Raw genomic sequence first — 21070 nt, 5'->3', positions numbered from 1 at the left:
GAGTCAAGAGAGGAAAGAGCTTCCATGAGGCTTTACAGAAAACAGGGAGCTTCTGTATGTAATTTTAGTATCTTAATGGTAATGGTAATAACTTCTTCCTAAGTAAACCTTCCAGGATCTTGAGCATCAGGAGTAATGCTCTGGTGGTTTTAAAGCATCTCCAGCAGCCAGATCTCTGAATCATAAGTCGCTGCTGGAACCAGCAACTCCCAGCGCTCCCCGAACAGGAGTCACGCAGCTGAAACCTGGGCAGACCAGGGATTTCAGGTTTCAGAGTCTCTTCCAGGCAGTTTTAAAGGCTCGGCAGTCTCCTGTTAGAGAAGAAATAAAAAAGGCAAAAAATAAAGTTAGAAAGATACTTATTCTCCTGCCCAGTGCATGTGGCGTGCAGTAGAAATCTGCAATAGTGCAGGATGTTCAGGCTCAGTCTCATGTCAGGAGTTTACTGTTCTTTTCGTAGCAGCTTAAAAAAATACATACATCTGAAAACACCCGCCTCGAACCTCCCATCCGCCTTTGTGGCTGCTGTCGGAGCAGTTGTGTACAGCATATGGAAGGCGGAGCTGGCTGCAAACCCGTTAATGCTAAATCATCTCGCAGCTCCAGCGCTAACTGCAGAGTGCTGAGTTTGCACTGCAAACACGAAGCTCTGTGGGCTGGGTTTGTCATCCAGGCACGAGAAGCAGAACGCACACCCCAGTCCATTGTCTCTTTGGACACCAAGGGCTCCAGCAGCCTGCTGGGAAGGGACCGGGGATGGGGGCTGGCAGGGGGTCACGATGGCTTTGGGGCGCTGGTAACACTCGCACGCCTGGGACAGTGAATTCAGCGCTGTGCCTTCCTGTTCCTGCGAAATCTGTAAGAGGATTAATAGAAGCGGACAGTGTAGATGACGTTGTCAGCAGTGCCTGCCGTGTTTCCTTGGAGCGCTTTCAGCAGAGATCCCTCTTTTTTTAGTGGTTTGGAGAATCATAGAATGTCCTGAGTTGGAAGGGACACACAAGGATCATCAAGTCTGACTCCTTCTCTGCACAGGACAACCCCAGAATTCACACCATGTGAATCTCAGGGTGTTGTCTAAATGTTTCTCGAATCCTGTCAGGCTTGCGGCTGTGACACCTCCCTGGGGAGCCTGTTCCAGTGTCCAGCACCCCCTGGGTGAAGAACCTTTTCCTTATGTCCAACCTGAACCTCCCCTGGCACATCTTCCTGCCATTCCCTTGGGTCCTGTCATCAGGTGGAAAAATCCAAATGGCTTTGAATATTGGACCGCTGGTTAGAACACCATGGGCACACAGGCTCTGGTATGGCAGTGGTTGGTGTCATGCAGTGTCCTGTCTCCAGCCGTGGTCTTTGCCAAGAGCATATTAGACCCCAAGGAGTGAGGATGAAGAAGCTGCCCATTGGAGGTGTACTTTCAGCACCCTTTCAGTTGAGGAGGGGATGGCGATGTGAAATCGGTCTTATTGTCACATTTCTGTAGTCGTGGCAGTGCCAGCGCCATGTGTGACCTGTCAGAAGGCCCTACCGCGGTGTGATTCTTGGTTAGGATCTTGGTCAAGACATGTTCGAGCTGGAAGAGAAGGTTCTGAAGAGTCAGTGACGATGGGGACAATGAGCAGGGGCCTGCGGTTGGGAAGGGGTCAGGTCAGCTGCAGAGCTGCCGCCTCTGTCCCGTCAGCCGCTCAGGAGGCGTTTGCCGTCGTTCCCTGGCACAGTGGCATTGCCTCCCCTACAAAGGTTGCCACAGCATTTGGGAGGCTGGACTGAGGCATTTTTCTATGAAAGTCAATGTGTCTGTGTTGAGCTGGATCCAGAAGGAGAAACCTGGAATCTGGTGGCACTTTGTGCTGGAGGCCAAATGCCCCTTATTTGCCATCTGCTGTTTTATTGCATCTGGCGTGAGTCATTGAGCATGGAAATGTTTATGGGTAGGTGACAGTCACGAACGAGGGACATCGCATCCCTGCACTGAGGGATTAGGAAGCATCCGTCTGCCTTTTGCCAGCAGGTGGGAAACGGTGTGGGTGCATTTAAAACGCTTGGTGCTCCTGGGCTGCCCTCACTCCTGTCTGCCCTCAGATTTCTGTGTGCGAGGGTACCTTGCTGGGAGTATTTTTCACTTTGTAGGTGGCATAAGTGCCCCAATATCAGAGAGGTGATGCAGCTCTGCTGCTGCTCCATCCCCTGGTGCAGCGTGCACAGGGTCCTCGACAGCAGATGTCTATGTACAGACATCGGGGATCTCACACACGGGTGGAGGGAGATGTGCCTGGATTTTGGTCTGTTTCAGTTCCCTAGAGCTGTATGTTTCTACCCCCAGACATTCACCACAACCGCTGCTGGTTCTGGCAGGCTCAGCCGTTCCCTGTCTGGCTGGAACGAGAGCAGGACCTGTACTCACCCCTCTGCGTGGCTCTTCTTCCATCACTTTCCATAAAGAACAGTTTAGGACCTTTGTCCACGCCCTGAATTAACATTTCCCGGAGGCATTGTGCCCCTTTGTCCCTCTGTCGCCCATGGACCGCTGCCTTCCAGCCAGGCACATCCCGACAAGAGTGAATGATTTTTCCTGTTAAAAGCAGCGCGGTCTGTCGAATTATCCCTTGTAAAACAGTGACTCATTGTCCCCTCTTTGGAGTGTGTTTCTTGGCTAGAGGGAGATGGTCATTAGTGCCAGGGAGCCTGGCTGCTGTTACCATCCCATTGTGCCACACAGCCCTGGTACTATGGAGTAGCTGCAAGGTGTTGATTGCTGCGGACAAGGGTATTATTTTTAGGGGATGATACCTCCCATCACCTCCTTCCCACAAGAAGTCATCTTGGACATCGGGGAGAGCCCACGCAGGGCGGTCAGGAGGTCCCCAGTATCTTCAGACCTCTGTGTGTGCAGGAACTGTGTGGTTTGAGGATGGAAATGCTGCAGAAGGGTTTGTCCTGGGGGATAGTACCTGAGGAGTGTGTGCATTTGGTGGAAGGAGGCTGGAAAACATTGATTTCCCTCTTGTCTAGAAGGTTTGTACAGCTGGGCTTCCTCAGAAGTGAGGACCGTGACCTCAGGTCACTGCTCGTGGTTCCTCTTCTGAGGAATGTGGCTGGGAAGGAGATACTGGGGATGCTTCATCAGCAGAGACGTGGGCTGAAAATGGGTGTTGGGGATGGGGTGCAGCCTTCTTCCCTCCTCTGCACCCCTCCCTCATCTTCCCCTGAAATGGTACTTTATTGCAGCAGCTAAAACATCACTTCCAGGTGACCGTTGTGTCTGCGGTGCTGCAAAACCACCTTCTCCCATATGCAGATGTGTGCAGGTTCATCCGTCCAAGCTGATGGGAGAGGAGATTTGTCTTTGGCTGCTGCAGCTTGTTGTGCCTGTTGTGTGTGTGCTATTCTCTATGTAAACCTCCTCATGTGTGTGTCCTTTCTTGCCTCGCTCAGGTTTGCCTCCGAGCTGCTTTTATTTGTGGTTTTTCCCTTAGCTTTGTGGGTAACCTCCTCACAAGGCATCTCTGTTTAGCCCTCTGCAATTCCTAAGTGCTGGGAGGTGAGGGGAGGTGGAGGGGGGGTGTTAATTGGTTTGGCTGTTTCAGAAGAGCTGGGGGGGATGGTAGAAAATGTGTAGCAGTGGAAAAAAAGCCTGAGCTAAGCCTTCAAGCATCCTGGTGCTGCTGGGACGCGGTTCTGTCTGATCCAGCCAAGCTCAAGTCACTCGGTTGGTTTAGTTTCTGCTGAATGAAACAGATGAATGCAGGAAAGCAGACGGTCGCTTACTTGGTCATCTTCTCCATCAAACAGCAGTCACTACCTTCAGCGATGTTAAGTTGGTGGGTCTGGAACTTGTTGTAGGATTTTGGTGTTTGGGTTCCCACATCACCTCAGTTTGAAAAGTATCTTTTTTTTTAAAAAAAAAAAAGGAAACAAACAAACCCTTGTGCTTAGACGGCAATGGAGCGAATGTGTTATCCACCAGTACAAGCCCAAACATGAAAGCTGGAGCTTCCAGACTTGAACTTCGCTTCATTGAGACCAGTTCTGTTCAGTCCCATAGCTCTGATCCTTCCAGGCAGGGCTGCTCCTCACGCAGACCATGGGCCACTGCCCAGGGCTTCGGCTGCTGCTTCCACGTGGGATTTCTTGGCTTCTGTGCCCTGGACCATCCTCACACAGTCAAAGTGTCCAGCCGCCAACCGGGCAGTGTGTCTCAGGCTTTGCTGTCAAACCAGGAGGGAAAGCTGAGCTCAGACGGCAGGAAATGTCTGGATCCATCACTGCTGCTCTCAAGCTCTGTTTTTTTTCCTTTTTTTTCTCTCTCTCTTTTATTTTTCCCCTCTTGGATGTTAAAATCGAAAATTGGACCCATTCAGCAGGCAGTGGCTCTGACTAGTTTGGCTTCGAATAACGCAGTCTCAATATCCTCTCTTAAATTAGACGGCAGGATCCTTCTCCTTGTCTCTTGGGCACAGTTGTTTTAATAGCGAGGAGGCTGTCGTCACCGAGCAGGGCTGATTTCTGCAGTCAGGGTCAAGTGAGCCATCACTGGTACAACCAACACACTTGCTGGTCACCCACAACAGGTGCTGGAGAAAAGTCAAAAAGAGCAAAGTCTGGAAGAGCTCATTGCTGTGCCCGCTAAGAGATCCTGGTCCTGATTTCTGGCTCTTCCAGTGACTGACTTTAAGCAAGTGCCGATACCTTTATGCTATAGAGCTCCGTGTGTTGTTTCCCCTTTTAATATAAAGGGGTAATATTGTTCTTACTTGTTTCCCACTGTAATCTCTTCTTTATCGTACAAATACGGTTCGTCTGCACATCTGTGCACATGCCATGTGTGCCAGGCAATCAGTTCATGTCACCCCAATATTTTCCTATGTTTAAAATCTGTTGTGATGCGGTGAATTCACACAAATGTGGTGGATTCACACACGCACCCCTTCCCTCAAGAATTTTCTTTCGTTCTGAGGGTGAGCATCTCTCTGATGCCCCCAGGACGGGCTGCCCTGAGAGCTCTTCCCATAGTACAACCCAGCACCCATCCCACTCACCTGATGCCCCCAGGACGGGCTGGTCTTAGAGCTCTTCCCATAGTACAACCCAGCACCCATCCCACTCACCCGCCGGGACTCGCAGGCTGTAATTAACACCCAGACTGAGCATTTTGGCACCATGGTTATTTTTTTTTCTTTTTTTAGGTTGTGAGCAGACACAACAGGAAGCAAAGCTGGGGCTGTGAGACAGCGGTGGGGTCAGGATTAGCTCCTTGGTGCCTCTGGGCTGCGGACTCACGTGCAAACACGCTCTGTCTCTTCGCTTTCTTTGGCTGGAGACCACTGCATCTCCAGGCTTTAACCCTCTCCAGTGTTTTGTATTGGAGACCACGAGTGGAGCTTTTGGCTCCTTGTGGCCCCCAGGGTCCAGCCTAGAAAATGCTCCATCCTCCAGGCCAAGAAGGGTTGGGATTCCTCCTGCTGCATCTCAGCCAAACTCCCACTGATCTGGGCTTTCTAAACCTCTTCCTATTTGGCACCTGAGCAACGAGGATGGTTGGGCTTGATGATCCCAAGGGTCTCTTCCAGTCAAAATGATTCTATGTCCTTCTTGTGGAACACCTCCCATCGCGCTCTGCTGGCCCGTTCCCAGGGGACAATCGCGTCCCAGCGCAGCCCGTACGTCCATCCAGCCTTTGCAGCCTCCCATGGGGCAGCAGGTCCTGGGGTGGCCCGGTCACCTCGGAGCTCTGGATCTGCCTTGGTCCCAGGAGAGCAGAGCTGTCAGTGCTGCAGGTGAAGGTCGCCAGTGCTATGGATAATAGTATTCATGCTTTTATTTTTCTTTTTGCTGCTATGGCAAATACCTCACCTGAAATGCTTCAGGACTTCATTTGCCTTTTTTTATGACTGTCACAGTGGCAGCTGATAGCCCAGAACTAATGCATCTGAGACCTCCTGCCACTTCCAGCAGCAAAGTAGCAGAAACTGCTGAATTCCAACATTGTGAAATTAAATTCTGTTGAATTTCCACTCCCCTGGTCCAGGACAAAGCTTTAGTTTCCCTGTTTGGTTTTTCCGTCTCTCCTGGCCTGGCAGCTTTTCTCAATGCTTTGTCCATCATCAGCATCTATTTTTATGTCAACTCATTCCCAAAGTACTGATCCCAAAGCCAACCTTAGAGATATTTTACCAGAAATGCCTTGTGTTTCCCATTTAAATGCCACCTGCTTTCCAGTTGCTTGTGTCCGTTAGAGTTCACCTCTTAAACTTCATTTTCTCTGAAGTACTTATTTCCTGTGGTATGTCCTATCGCTTGCATTACATATATCTGGGTAAAGATCTACCACATATGCTTGGTCTACAGAAATGGCTTATTTTATTCACAGATGAGGTTGCATGGGTATAAGCTGCACTTAGTGAATGCCATGGTGATTTTATTCCCCTATGCAGTTGCACCCACATCTTTTAATTGTTCTCTTTCCTTCAGACTGTTTTCTAAAGTGTCGGTAATGCTGATGTCAGCCTCGCAGGCTTGTCGCTGCCTGAATCCTGTCTGCTGGCCAAACTCTTCAATTCAGGCCCTGGATTTGCTGTTGTGGTTGCAGAGAACCTCCCTTGTAATTAAGAGCCTCTACAGCCAAAACAGCAAATTCTTTCACTGGTGCTTCCAGAAGTCTGGGAAGGGCATGATCCAGTCTTTCCCTCACCTCACACATGTCTGTCTGTCTTTGCAATCAATTAGTACATCTAAATATTCACAGCTTTAAAACCTATTCCCTTTTCCAAAGAGAGCTGGCGAGTGGTTGGAAGTGGTATCGGTGTCACAGTGCTCCGGTTTTGGTGGGACAGCACTAAAATCTGGGCTGGCAGGGAAAAGGAGGGAGGGACCGTGTTGCCTTTTTGAGCTCCAAAGGAAAAACTGAAAGCAGAGGAGACTCCAAAATGAGCCTGAGCTCCATTTCAGGCTCATCTCGGTGATTCTGTCGATGTTATTGCCTTAGCATGGGGTTTTTGGTCCCTTGCTCTGCGTCACTCCTATTGCCTTGTCTCGTGCTTTGAAGCTGCAGGGGATTTGGATTACGAATATACACTGTCTTGATACTTGCTGTCCAAATGGTGATCCAGCGGTTGCCAAGGGTTGATGTTTTCTCCCCATTAGAAACTCAATATACCTTGGCTAAGTGACCTCCCTGCTTTCAGATGCAATTGTGGCGATGCTGAATTTCCGAGGATTGCCATTGCACGTGGTGGAATCTGGGAACCTCAGTAACAAGCTATAAAGTCAGGAGGAAAGGCAGGGTGTGAAGATCTTGGCAGCCCCCCACGATGGAGGATCTTGCTGTACTCAGGGCCATGGTGCCAAAACGCAGCATGAACCATTAATTTACTCTGATGCTACTCTCTCCTTAACACTGCTATATATTTCAGTATTCCTTGGCCTTATCAAACTTCTTAGAGTCCCAGGAGCATCCCAGAGGTAGGTGAACCAGTGGTACATGGGATGAGGTGATTGACTTGCTCTCAGCAGGAAGAGGTGGAAGAAGAGTGATGTCTAAGTGCCATTGCCCGCCTGCCCCCTTCCTCCCTCCTCCTCCTCACAGTCCAGGCTTCATCCTGGGTCTGATGGAAGAAACAGATCAAGAATCGAGCCTTTCCCCAACTCCGCCAGCATGTTTGGTTTTTAATTTCCAGCTGTACAGCTCAGCCAGCTGTGGGGTCTCTTGAGCTCGGCTTTCCTAAGGTGAACCGTTACCCTCTTGGGGTAGGCGGTGAAGGTGCGGGCAGGATGAGGAGAGACCGCAGGATGAGAGCGTGTTGTGGAATGGCACGATGGGACAGCTGGGGTGGAGCAGATGTGGTTTTGTGTCCAAGGGATGGCCAAGCTGTGTTCATAGAGCGTGTCCATGAGGACTCGGGGTCTGGTGACCAGGGCAGGCCAGGGAGGGGAATGCATCAGCTGAGATGTTGTAGATGCTGGGGCTGATGGATGGTGAAAGAGGGATGGCCAGAGCTTGAGGTCATGGGGCAGAGCTGCGTTAGGTGGCAAAGCCAGGTTTGAGGGGGGCTGGACTCGGTTAAAGCGCTGGCTGCAGCTTTCCACTGGCTCTGGCAGGACACAGCAGCCCTGGTTTGCCTACTGCTGTGATGGCCAATGCTGTTCTGCTGGGTGATCCCAGATGCTTTGGGGATGCTTTGGCCACAGACAGCCAGGACTTGTCTCCATGTGCAGCCGCTCCGACCCCAGCCCTGCAGAGGACAGATGCTTTGGTCCCAGGGGCACACAGATTGGCTGCTGCCCCCTGCACGCACCGGTAACAGTGTGATGCTGTGCTGAGCTGCACACGGCTGCAGCTGTTGCCTCTCCTTCACTGCCGCAGGGTTTAACATTGGCGTCAAAAGCCATCCCCATGGCCCAGCCAGGAGCCCTTTGCTTTTCCGCTCGGGACACCGAGTGTAGCGCAAGCAGACGGTTTCTGAGCCTGAGAGAGGAGGCTTCCTGCAGCTGGATGCTTGTTACAACCCTGCCGTCGGGCCAGACCTTTGCTTTTGCTCTGAAAGCTTTGGCGACCGCCCCGGGCAGGGGATGGTGTGGTGGTGTCGGAGAGCACAAGCTGTTGGGATGCGGTGAGTGTGCAGTGCTGGCGTCTCCCCCTGCCAGCTCAGCGCTCCCCAGCTCCACCAGCTGCATGGGAGCTGCCTGGCAGCTTTTTTCCTTGTTTTTTTTTCTTCCTTCTTTTTATTTATTTATTTTTTTTATTCTGGAACTCTGTACAGCACAAGCATAGAGTGGATCCTAGGGGGTGTGCTGCTATCCAGAGGAGATGGCTTGTTCTCTGCCAGACCTTGCGTTGGGGAAAGGCTGGAGGAAATCCATTTTGCAACGTTTCTGCTGGGGCTGCTGGCGACAGCCACGCGAGGTGCAGCATCCCTGGCCAGGCTTGTTCCCCTGCCACAGCAGCACCAAAAGGCGCAGCCCAGAGCGGTCAGAGCACGGATCTGTCCTGCCCGACCTCTGCTCTCTCCCTGCTTTACTGATTTGCGTTTTGTTCACCCTAAAGAGCCTCCTGCCGAGCCAGCTCGCTCCTCCGGGGCCGTGACCTGACCCTGCGCCGGGTGCTGCCGCCTTTCCCAGGGAATGCATTTCCATCTGCCCCTGCATTTGCATTTCTAGCAGCTTCAGGTCAGCCTGAACCACCCAGGGTTTGCTTATGTCACTTGTAAGAAGGGTTCTGGTTGATGCACGTGTTAATCTCGAAAACAAACGCCTCCACGTTGCTTTTACTAAATATAGGACAAGTGTGTGCTGTGGTTCAGGGTGCTCGCAGGCAGCCCATGGCAGGGTCACACTCGTAAATCGAACAGGAGTTTATCAGCCCCAGCCAGGAAAGGGACTGGAGTTTAGTGCTCTCTGCTTGCAGATTGGAGCTGCAGTGAGTCAAGTTTTCAAGGTCGATCTAATTCCCTGTCGTTTGCAGAGGGCTGAGCCTGGAAATGTGAAACAGGGCTCCTCTGGGATGAGCAGCTCAGCCCAGCACTGCGTACGTTGGATCTTCCGTTTATCTCTCGTTAGCACAGATGCTGTTTCACCCTCCTGTGGGGTAACTGATACAGGGCATTGAGGAAGAAACTGTACGTTCTCGTTAGGTCACATCTCAATCAGTCCAGTGCTGCAGGAAGTCTCATTTCCCGCAAATGCACAAGCGTACAGGCATTGCTGATGAAATCTGGTGAGGCCAGGCAGTCATTTCCCCCTAATTACAGCTCCAAGAATGAACAGTATTTAGCTTTGACCCTGGTGACTTTGTGCTTTTGGAGCCGTTTTTATTTAAGCAAAATATAACTACAGAAAAATGAAGATGGGATTTGGATTTTTTTCTTCTGGTTATTTTGGTTAAAAATATGCCACCTGAGGCTTGTATAACAAATTTGGTTTTATTTGGTGATGGTCAGTGAATGAAAAGCTCCAGAGCCCCAAACAGTCATGCAAAAAGCTTCTGTGTTAAAACCTTCCTGTTGCCAGAAATGGATTGCGAGAGATGTTTTTCCCTCCACCACATATGTGCTTCTGACATTTTAGAAGGTCCCTGTAGGACCAGGAATTGGGAGGGCTGGAAGAACCTCCCGGGCCACGATCTCTTGAACAATAAGAAACATCCTCATCCATTTTAAATCTCACAGTGTGATTTCTTCCATGGAATCCAACACTGGGGCTGCACAACCTAATGGTTAGAAACCTTCTTGTATGAGAACTGTTGTGGCGTTGTCTGCCAATGAGGAGGGTCAGATATGAGAAGCAAAGGGTGGGTGAGAGGTGGGACACCTGCTCGGTGGTGTTACTGCAAGCGAGAGCCTGTGTCCATGTTGTAGCTGGCTCCATAGATTAGGTTTGGGTTATCCACGTGGTTCTGCCCACACTGTGCTGGAAACGAGTCCCTGGGGCTGAGGGATGGCAGCTGAAGCAGATGCTTCATAGCCTGGAAATGGTTGCATCCCTTTATAATTTATGAGCATCAGAACTTGAGCATCAGTCACCAACTGGGTGTCTGGCACCGCATTTGTTGCTGGCAAGATCCAGCCTCAGGTTTGGTGCTGCAGCAAATAATCCTCCAACATCAAACCAGATAATCTATGTGGCAGGGAAGGGGTGAGGACTGTCATCAGCTTCAAAACTCGAGGAGATGTTGCTGTTTAGAAAGGAAAATAAACCAAGGAAATAGCAAATAAGAACTTGAAATGACTTACCACAGTCAGATGACTAATTTGTCTGTTAATGACTGTGTCCCTGAGCCTGGCAAAGCAAACTCCGAGCCCGTGGGGGCTCAGCGCAGAGCTGTCACTGTTGGATCTGCTCCTCGGCACTGCCGAGCCCCAATGCCATCTCGTCCCTTGACCCGGTGCTGGTGGGGGTCCTGTCACCTCTGGGGTCATTCCCTCGCCAATGCAGCCGGCACACACGGGCACTTCCCAAATGCGTGCAGATCAAACTGTTCCCAGATGCTTTTGAAATGGTAACAACCTTTATTTATGGTCTTTTATTTGTTTAAAGGTTAGGTCAGGATCTTTTGAACCCCAGCTACAGGTTTTGTTTAAAAATAAGGGGGAGGGACAATAATTGCTCGAGCATCTTCCCCCAGAGCCAAATGGATTTGTCTCTTCTCAGGGGACGTTGCCTCATTGCAACTTGTGCGTCTCCAGAGGGTGTGAGGAAGCTGCCATTCCAACCCTGCTGATTTTTCTTACTCTTTTTGCAGCTGCAGAAGACAGGACTATGAGATCCACCTGGCAGGGGAAGGCCGGTCGCAGCCCACTCCAGGCCCTGTATGAGAGTGACCAGGTAAGGGGACAGGGAGAGGGAAATTTGGGGTGAAGAGGGAGTGGGGCGCTGGGGGTTGACCCCTTCTTCCACCCCTCTGGTGTGCGGGGTGCTGCGTCATCTCCCACCACCCCCAAGGTCCTGAACCTCTGTGTCCAAAAGATAAGACCACATTGCTTTAGGGAATAATTGTTGATAAATAAATCTGCTTACAGTCCTTGCTGGGACTTGGGCAAATGGTTTCATTGCCGGTGGGCTGAGCCATAGCTGGGCAAACCCAGGAGATTTCGCTGTCTGAATATTTCAAAGCCAACTCTGGGTCATCATAGGAGGGGAAGAGCATCATTGCTGCACTTTCTGAGCTAATAATTGATAGACAGATGCTTCTATATTGGGAGCTATATAGAAACATTCACATATGTATATGTGTATGTGTATGTGTGTGTGTATATATATATATATATATATATATATATAAAAACCTCTAGCAGGGGATGTTACAATACAAAAAGGGTTGATGGTTTTAAATTAAAAGAGAGGAGATTCAGGCTGGACATGAGGACGGGGCTCTGAGCAACCTGATCTGGGTGCAGATGTCCCTGCTCATGGCAGGGGTTGGACTGGATGGGCTTTGAAAGTCCCTCCAGCCCGAACTGTTCTATGATTCTATGATAGGACAAGAGGAAATGGCCTCAAGTTGTGCCAGGGGAGGTTTAAATTGGATATTAGGAAAAAATTCTTCCTGGAAAGGGTTGTCAGGCATTGGAACAGGCTGCCCAGGGCAGTGGTGGAGTCACCATCCCTGGAGAGGTTTGAAAGGTGTTTAGATGAGGTTCTTAGGGACATGGTTTAGTGCTAGAGTCAGGTTATGGTTGGACTTGCTGATCCTGAGGGTCTCTTCCAACCAAAATGATTCTCTGATTCTATTCTATGATGCCAGCAAACCCTATCCCTGGTGGAATGTTGTGTTGATACGTAACTTCTCTGGCTTTTAAAGAAAAGGAAATGTAGGGAGCAATTCTGCTCTGAAGTAACTGCAAGACATGCAGTTATTCCAGGGGACAGCAGTTGAAAAGTAGTCATGTTTATTTGTTGCCATGTCTGCAGACAGTGTGTCTGTATGTCTGTCTGGTCCAGCAGTTTTGAATTATGCAAGTGCAGGGAAAAATACCTGAAAAAAACCCCACATATTAAGTGCAAAAAGGGTTTCCAGTTTTAAAAGGTGATGGAGAGCCTCAAAGCAAGAGAATCTTTCCTGCTGAAAGGTTTGACTGTGTTGCCTCTTCAGCTATGGTTATCATCTCCCTAGGGGCTGTAGCTTCTTCATATCCAAGTAGCCAGCTATGTCAGATTCCACTCTTGGTGGCAGTTTGAGTCCGTTGACCCCCATCTGAGCATTTTCCCTTACCATCTCCCTTTGGAAGGAGCAGGGATGGGATGCTTTCTCCCACCCCTGCCTTAGTTTACTGTCCATGCAGGTTCCTGGAGAAAGTGGTCACTATGGTGACCTGGACAAGGTTATTTCTTTTGTGGAAATGAGATCCAAAAAAGCCTGAGTGTGGTTCATCCCTTGCGGGAGGAGCTTTTTGCACAGATGTTAGTGTCCCTCTGAAGGTGACAGGTCTGCTGGATCATCCATGAGATGGGCAGTTTGTCTCAGGATCCCAGCTCCTGACGGGAGCTTTACAAAGCCCCATCTCCACAGAGATGCCTCTCCCAGCCTCTGGGGCCTCCCCAAACCCCTTATGGGCCTCCAGGGTGAGGCGAAGGTGCACCTGAAGCTTGGCAAAGGGTGTCCTTTGTCATGGAGAAGCAATGACAACAGCAAAGCTGTAGGGACCAAGGAGGTGGCCTGCCCTTGCGCTTCATCGTGAGGCTGCAGAGACATTTGCTGTGATGTCCTGTGACACTGGCGGGACTGTCTTCACAACCCCAAAGTGGAAGCCACCGTCATCTTGTGAAACGGAGGTCATTGCACCAGGTTGGAGCAACAGCTCCGTGGGGTCAGAGCTCCCCCAGGTTAACAAACAGGCGGTGAAGTCTTTAGTGGTTGTGGGCTGGATGAGGCTGTTGGAGATTCCCAGCAGTGACCTCAGGGCTGAACACGAAACCTCCCAACCAACCCTCGTGAGGGACTGAGTGGGCAGGAGGAGGAAGGGACCTTCCCCTTCTGAGTTCCTGGAAATGGGTTCCTTCCCCAGATGTTTTAATGACATTTTGGGATTTCTGATGAAAGCCGTGACAGAAAAGGTCACATCCCCAAATCTGGAGGGGGGCGTTCAGCTGCAGCAAGGGTCAGGGGACTCCTAGGAAGCCAATGCAGCAGCTGCCAGGCCTTGGCACAAGGATCAAAAGAGAGAAAGAAAAAGGACCTCCCCGTGGGCAAAGGAGACTGAGACCAGAGCTGAGGCATCAGACTGGGGTGTGTGGAAAAAAAAATCCCTCAGGAGAAGAAACCCAAAGCTCTTGGGAAGGGCCTGGAGAGGTCAGACCACACATGCCCCTCAGGAGTGGTGTAAGGGAGACCTTTAGCTCAGTGTGTGTGGGTGTTATAACAAATATTTGGTTACTGACCCTCTCTACAGCTCCTGTTCTTCCCTTATCCCCTTTGACTTGGCTTCTCATCTGGCTCCTTATCACATTTTGTTCTGTGTTTTGCCCTCAGCAGGTCCAAGGATTAAATGCATAAAAGTTGAGTTCAAAGTCAGTGAACTGACTAAAAATCTCACTTGCGTGAGTGCCAAACCCAGGAAAGAGGAGGGGATGGGGACAGTTGTGGACCAAGTGTTGTTTGTAGGCCACGATCATCTTGGGCAAGATGGTAACCATGTCTTTTTTCCTCTCTGTCTCCCCAGTTTGAGCAGTCGTCACTGCAGGCGGTTCACCAGCAGAGACGGGAGCTGTTGAGCAACATCTGCAACCGTTACACCCGCAAGCGGCGTCTCCTGCGGCCGGATGACTTGCGGCACTTGGTGGTGGATGACACACATGGGCTGCTCTACTGCTACGTGCCCAAAGTGGCCTGCACTAACTGGAAGCGGGTGATGATGGTCCTGACGGGGCAAGGCAAGTACCGGGACCCACTGGAAATCCCCGCCAACGAGGCTCACGTCTCATCCAACCTGCGCACCCTCTCCGAGTACAGCATCCCCGAGATCAACCACCGCCTGCGCAGCTACCTCAAGTTCATCTTTGTGCGGGAGCCCTTTGAGCGCCTGGTCTCAGCGTACCGCAACAAGTTCACCCGCAGCTACAACACGGCCTTCCACAAGCGCTACGGGACCAAGATCATCCGGCGGCACCGGCAGGAGCCCAGCGACAAGGCCCTGGAGCGCGGGGACGACGTGCGCTTCGAGGAGTTTGTCTACTACCTGTTGGATCCACGGACTCAGCGGGAGGAGCCCTTCAACGAGCACTGGGAGCGGGTGCACTCGCTCTGCCACCCCTGCATCGTCCACTACGACGTGGTGGGCAAGTACGAGACCTTGGCTGAAGATGCGAACTACATCCTCCAGTTGGTTGGGGCTGACACAAGCGTCAAGTTCCCATCTTCATCCAAGACCACCAGGACGACAGACGACATGACGGCCCAGTTCTTCCAGGACATTAGCCCCTTCTACCAAAGGAGACTTTTTAATTTATACAAAATGGACTACTTGCTCTTCAATTACTCCATCCCCTCATACCTCCGCATCCGATGAGACAGGGGCTGGGGGGAGAGGCGCGGGAGAGCTGGGTAACTCTCTTCTTGCCACAATTCCTCTCCTCCCACCCTGTGCTCATCTCTTGGTTGACTTCTCCCCTATGCCTTCCCCATTACGTTTTGCTCCACATGCTGATGCCTTGGTCATGCACGGGCTGGAGGGAGGACACCTCAACACACTGGGGATGGAGCTTTTCCTTCCCTTTCCCTCCCACCTTTCAATATCTACAGGGGATGGTGGTGGGACTGGACACTGCTGGACAGGAGGGCTTGCCTTAGCTACGGACTTTCTTTTAGCTAAGAGACGCCTCTGTAGATCCAAATCTAAAGGCTCTTTTTTTCGGGCAGGATCCCTTCAGGTCTTTCTCCTCCTTACTGGGCTGTTTGGGGGTGGCTGTGGTGTGTTGGGGGGCAGGGTGGAGCATGTCAGAGACTTGCGTAGAACCAGAAATAAAGCAATAATTAATTTAATGTAAGATTTTGCTTTTGTTTAAAATTGCTCCCCTCTTTTCTTTTCACCTTGCTTTTGTGCCTCCTTCCCCATCACTATGGAAGGCAGTGGTGGTATTACTGTGACCGTGCATTTCTCCCTGACAAAGCCTGGAGGGCTTTTTTGTTCCTCTCTTTTCACATGCTCGTGGTTGGGATGCAAAATACTCCAAAGAGAGAGAGGAGGTATGAGCTGATAGACACAGAGCTTTCTGCTGAACTACAACAGCAGAGCAGGCAGTGCAGGTGCCTGCGCATCTCTGAATTTCTGCTCAAATCCAATAAATCCAGGCCCCACACCTCCTGGATTTTAAGACAGGATGGTAATTGGTTTTGCAAAGCTGTATATAGGTGACTGCACAGTTAAAATCACGTCCTCGCAGTGTTCTGGCTGGCAGGACCCAGAGGCAGCGCTGGCTCGTTGTCCCAGCACCTCGTGCTGCTCTGCCGGTGCCTCTCACGTCGCACTGGGGGACAGAGAAAGGTCCTGGGGCAGGCTGGGGTTGTAAAGCGCTTGGGTGAGCACTGTGCTGGGATGTGCGAGGTCGTTGTGGTGAGGAAAAGGTGATGCTGGACTGGGAAGGACAGAGAAGAAGAGAACGTGTGTGCAGGAGAGAAAAATGAGAATAAAAATGGGGACAGAGACACCTAGAGGAAAATTTCCCTTTGGCTGGCTGGCTCTGGACAATTCATTCCTTGAAGAAGAAAAGGGGAGGAGGGGGCAAAACACAAAAGAAAATGACAAATCCAGCCCTAGGATTTTAAATTAAAACCAGTCCAAGGAGCTGTATTTTTTTAAAAAAACATATTTCAGTCTTTCCTTTTTTTCTGTTCAGCTTTGGCTCAGCGGCTGCCTTTGTAAATAAACACACTAGTAACAGAATTTGCTGTAGAGTGTATCTGCTGGCTCGGCTGCAAACACTTGACTTATAAGTGCAATACAATGGGAGTTTTTATAAAAACCCCAGTGCTCTCAGGCTCCTTTAAAAAGAATGTTTTCATCTAACAGCTTTCGGCTGTTATATCTTAACCTTTTTCCTCTCTGCCTCTGCTCGGCACCTCTATGCTGACACTTCTCCTTGGTTGCTCTGTTTGGACATTGGGTTTAGCAAAGCCATGAACAAAAAGAAAAGTAAATAAAATTGCTGGTGATCCTGGCAGTCTGACTGATTCTCCCAATCTCGACTGGAGATCTCGCAGAAATGGCCTTTCTTGTGCTGTGTTTGTTAGTATCTCCCCGTCTAGCTGAAACTCAAAAGCACAGATTATATGATGTAACAAATTTCATTGGTAGCGTTCAGGCTTGGAGTGCATTCCTCCCACTTTCTCAGGAGTCTCGCATTGCCTGCTTAGCTTTGCCTCTGCTTGGAAGAAATCATTGTTCGAGTCACCACAAGCTCTTTTCATTGCTTTTGGTCATGAATCATAATTTGGGGTCAGATTCAGAGAGACAAAGGGATGGATTTTTTTGGGATGGATTTCTTTTCCTAAGTACTGCTCGCTGCAGGTAGCTCTTAAAGCTGATGGCACAGTGAGTCACAAGGAGAAATACACAGACTCTTTAACCATTGTCTGTGGATGTTTAGGCAATATCTGGCTGGCCAGGAGCCCCTTTGTGCTCTCTGTGGAGTGAAAGCAAAAGAATGGCACACTCTGGGCTTTGTCCTTTAGCCAACTGGTTTCTAACCTTTCCTGCCATGGTGGCAATTGGGAGACGATCCTGGTCGTCATGGCTGTCAACCAACATCCCCATTAGACCTGAGCCAATGGCCCAAACAGCAAAGCCAGGGTCTGCTGGGATTTGGATTATAACAGGGTGTCTTCTGGGTCACATAGGACCTTTAGAAATACCCACCTTTGGGATTTTTCTAAAAAAAAATATAATAAAAATCCACCAGCCACAGTCCAACCCATTTAGGTCATACCGTTGGCTTCCTCCCTGCCTAAATAACCACTTTCTGAAGCAAAACCTGCCCATGCAAACAGAAAATGGCCACTTTGTATTTTTGAAGCTACTGCCTTCAGCCTGGGCTGGAGCTCTCGGGGCCTGGCAGCGCTTTGCCCGGGCCTAGAGCAGCGGGACCAGAAACCGCCGCGGGACTGGAGCAAAACGGAGTTATGAGGACACCGTGTGACTGCTGATCCTAACTACAGGCATTTTAATTTCCTCTATGACTTCAAGTGCTCCTGGTTGCTTTTTTTTGGTGTGCGTGTGTAGGGGGGGGGGTGTTGGTTGGTTGTTTTCCTTTTTTAAACTGTTCCACTGCATCCCCTTTTCTTGCTAGAGGAAAAAAAAAATCAAGGTAACCTAGGCTACCTCTAAGATGTAATTAGATTTGGGGTTCTCCTCTATTTGGGACTGGGAATGTGGTAGCGCCTAATGTGCAACAAGGGCTTGAAAAGATGCCCGGGGACCCCGCCGGGACTGTTTCCAGCAGGAAGAGGGTGTCTGGTGATGAAGGGCATGAATGCACTACTTAGATCCTAAATGGGACCAAAACACAGCCCTGTTTCTTAGTGGCAATGGGGATTTGGTGCAGCTGCCCTGCGGGGCCACGTACCGTGTCCTGCGCTGCGTTTTGGCCAAGGTTTGGTGATGAGCAGAGGTGACGACTCTTCTCGAGCAGCCCTGTGACCAACGAGGTGAAGAGAGGATCAACCATCCTACCTGGAACGAGCACGGCTGCTGTAACCTGGAGAAAGAGCAAAGGGATAAACCTCAAGGACAGCAGGGACATTGCTACCTGTGCACGGACTTCTTTTAGTGCCCTTAAATACAAGCCTTACACTGCCAAAACAACCCCAAGTTGGTATTTCTGCAGGGTCACCCCGGCTCGGCAACGGGAGCCTAAAGACAAATGGAAAAATCCAAGTTAGATGTGACGATTGCACGCAGCTCAGCCTCAGGGAAGGAATAACCTTGCAAACTCTATTTAAAGCCTCCCTTCCTCACCCCCCTCAGTCAAGTGCTATTAAAATAAACAAAAGAAACTAACTAAATAAATAAATGAACCAACCGTGACTGTTGCCATATGAAGTAGCATTCAGACTTCTGAGTTGCCGAGTGTCCCCAGTCCCATTGGAGGCTTCTGATACCACAGGGGTCCCATCCTGTTCTCAGTCTGCAGGGCTTGGGGACAAGCAGCTCTGAGGGAACCAGATCGGCCCTGGGGTTCGGTGCGAGGCTGGGGAGCTGCTGTGGAGCCGTCACAGCTCCAGGGACACAAAAAGCAAATAAGAACAGTCTTACTTTTATATGTGCATGTGTGCACACATATACAACATAAATAATTCTTATATTATCATGTATAAAATAGAAATATTGCAAATAATTGAAATACAGGTGATAATACACGCATTATATATAATATAGATGTATAAAGCATTCATTGCAAGAACGATTAAACAGTGTTTTATACTTACATATTATATGTTTAATAGGGTGATTATATTTGTATATAACTGTAATACTTAATAGCCATTTGGTTTATGCAGGTCTACATATGCTCACGTGTGTGCAGCATCATATTTACATAAACACGTGTGCATTCCCAGACAAGAGGTGGCATCTTCCCTTCCTGCAGCGTTGAGCTTTGCCACAGTCCAACGTGGCTAAAACTGAGCCCGTCCCTTCGTGCGAGTTCCACCAACAGCTCTGCTGGCTCCAGCCTTCGGGCACTTTGCTCTGGGTATTTCACACTACGGAGCTGCTGGCCCCATCCCTGGTGGCCCATGTGAAGCTGTTGACTTTCTCCTTCCAGTGGAAGAAAACTGAGCTTCAGCAATAGGGAGGTTTCCTTCCAGAGCTTGCTGTGTGCTGCAGATTGGGTTGTTTACCAGCTAGAGGATTAAATAGACTTTCACTGAAGGGAAAAAAAAAATATGTGTTTTCAAGTATGTCTTGGAAGCAATGTCTCGCTTGAAGGAGGCTTTTCAGACTTGCTTGTATTTGCTGGCTGGCACTTCACTTGTCCCTGGTAAGGATGCTGCATCTCACACAAAGTAAGAGTTTCTGGAAAAATACTGTATTAGGATGGAGGCAGTGAAGAGAAGGTAGGGGGGAGGGAAATAAATGCTTTGACTGTTCCTGAGGACAATCTGCTCCTGTCTCTCCCTGTGGCTGGTGACAGCCCCTTCTTTGCTTGCAGAGAAACACTCCTCTGCATCCAGGAATGAGGGAGCCCTGACTGCCCCCCCTCCCATTGCAGGAGGGGAACGATGCCTGGACAACTTGGTGGCTTCTCAGGCTAGACATGGAGAAATTTTTTTACACTGAGGTTGCTGAAACGCTGGCCCAGGTTGCCCAGGGAGGTGGTGGATGAACCATCCCTGCAGACATCCCAGGCCAGGCTGGACGGGGCTCTGAGCAACCTGAGCTGGTGAAGATGTCCCTGCTCATGGCAGGGGGGGCACTGGGGGAGCTGGGAAGGTCCCTCCCAACCCCAACTATTCTGTGATTCTTGCCTTGCTGGGATGAGGACTGAGCTCAGTGCCACCACTGGGAGGGCTTCTTGGAGGAGCAGGTTCAGGTGGAGTTACAGGAACGCTGATCCAAACCATGCTCCAGGATCGCATAGAACCTTTGTTAGCAAAGGCCCTTTTTCTTGCACAGGGAAAGAAAGGAGGAAACAGTAAACAGGCTGAAAGCCAAATAACTAGCCTTTCGCTGCCCTTAAAAAAAAATCCCCTTTTATTGAAACCATTTCCTTTGGTTATATCATTTCTCTCGAGCCTGGAAGCAATTTTCAGTCTTAAGTGCGTTCCCTGCACTAAGTTCACGGGCAGGAGGCTGACGCGTGGCTGCCCACCATGGGGTACCCTGGAGAACAGCATGTCCCTCTGTGCCCTGTGTGACCTCCCCACATCAGCTCACAGCCCCACCACCTCCTGCAAGAGGGGAACCCCCAAACCCAGCATGGGTGAGGTACAGCACAGGTCACCCTGGCCCAGCTGGGTCCCACAAGTAGGACACAGATGGCATCCATTACCTGTTCCCATCCGTGTACTCTGTCAGTAGTGACAAGGAGAACAAGCCAAACTCTGCCCAGAAATCCCCCGATGAAAGGAAGCAACAGTACTCTGGTTTTGTTGCAATCACGTGGCAGAGGAGCAACTGCGGGTTGGACACTCGGAGCTGAGGCTGAAGCCATTAAAAAAAGAAAGAAAAAGAGTTTTACATGTCTGGGACCCTGCACAGGGCTGGAGTAACCTCAGCAGCTTGGCCTTAGGACCAGCCTTACCTTAGGACCAGCCTTGCCTCAGGACCAGCCTTACCTGATTCACACCAGCAGCAAAAGCACCAAGGTCCGGAGAGGACATCTCCAGCGCAGTGAGGACATGCAGCGAGGAGGAGAAAAGACAGTCTTGAGGCCGGAGGAGTTATTTTCCAGGAGTTATGTGCCAGGACTGCTGGAGCCAGTGCCAAACTGGCGCTAATAAAGGTTTACAAAATAAAACGCTAAGCTCAGGTTATTCAAATATATACTTATGTATCTCCTAATGCAGCCCCCTCTCAAACTGGGACCAGCAATCAGACGTTTGCTTTGCTTTCCCCACCAGCCCCTTCAGCTGCTGCTGCTG

At 50.2% G+C, this 21070-nt stretch overlaps 1 protein-coding gene across 2 annotated transcripts in view; it reads left to right on the top strand.

The window, feature by feature from the left end:
* CHST13 (carbohydrate sulfotransferase 13) overlaps nt 1-15472 on the top strand; it is a 33134-nt gene extending 17662 nt beyond the window's left edge. For both annotated transcript variants that reach the window (XM_082060491.1, XM_082060492.1), the window contains 2 exons: nt 11237-11319; nt 14154-15472. In XM_082060491.1, the coding sequence (XP_081916617.1) occupies nt 11254-11319; nt 14154-14999 (912 nt within the window). In that variant the 5' untranslated portion in view covers nt 11237-11253 and the 3' untranslated portion in view covers nt 15000-15472. The remainder of the gene's footprint in view (nt 1-11236; nt 11320-14153) is intronic.
* Nucleotides 15473-21070: the final 5598 nt, after the last annotated feature.

This window comes from Streptopelia decaocto (assembly GCF_964273445.1).
Source record: "Streptopelia decaocto genome assembly, chromosome: 8".
Taxonomy (NCBI): Eukaryota; Metazoa; Chordata; class Aves; order Columbiformes; family Columbidae; genus Streptopelia; species Streptopelia decaocto.
The sequence above is the reverse complement of the archived record's forward strand: the minus strand, read 5'-3'. Positions and strand labels throughout refer to the sequence as shown.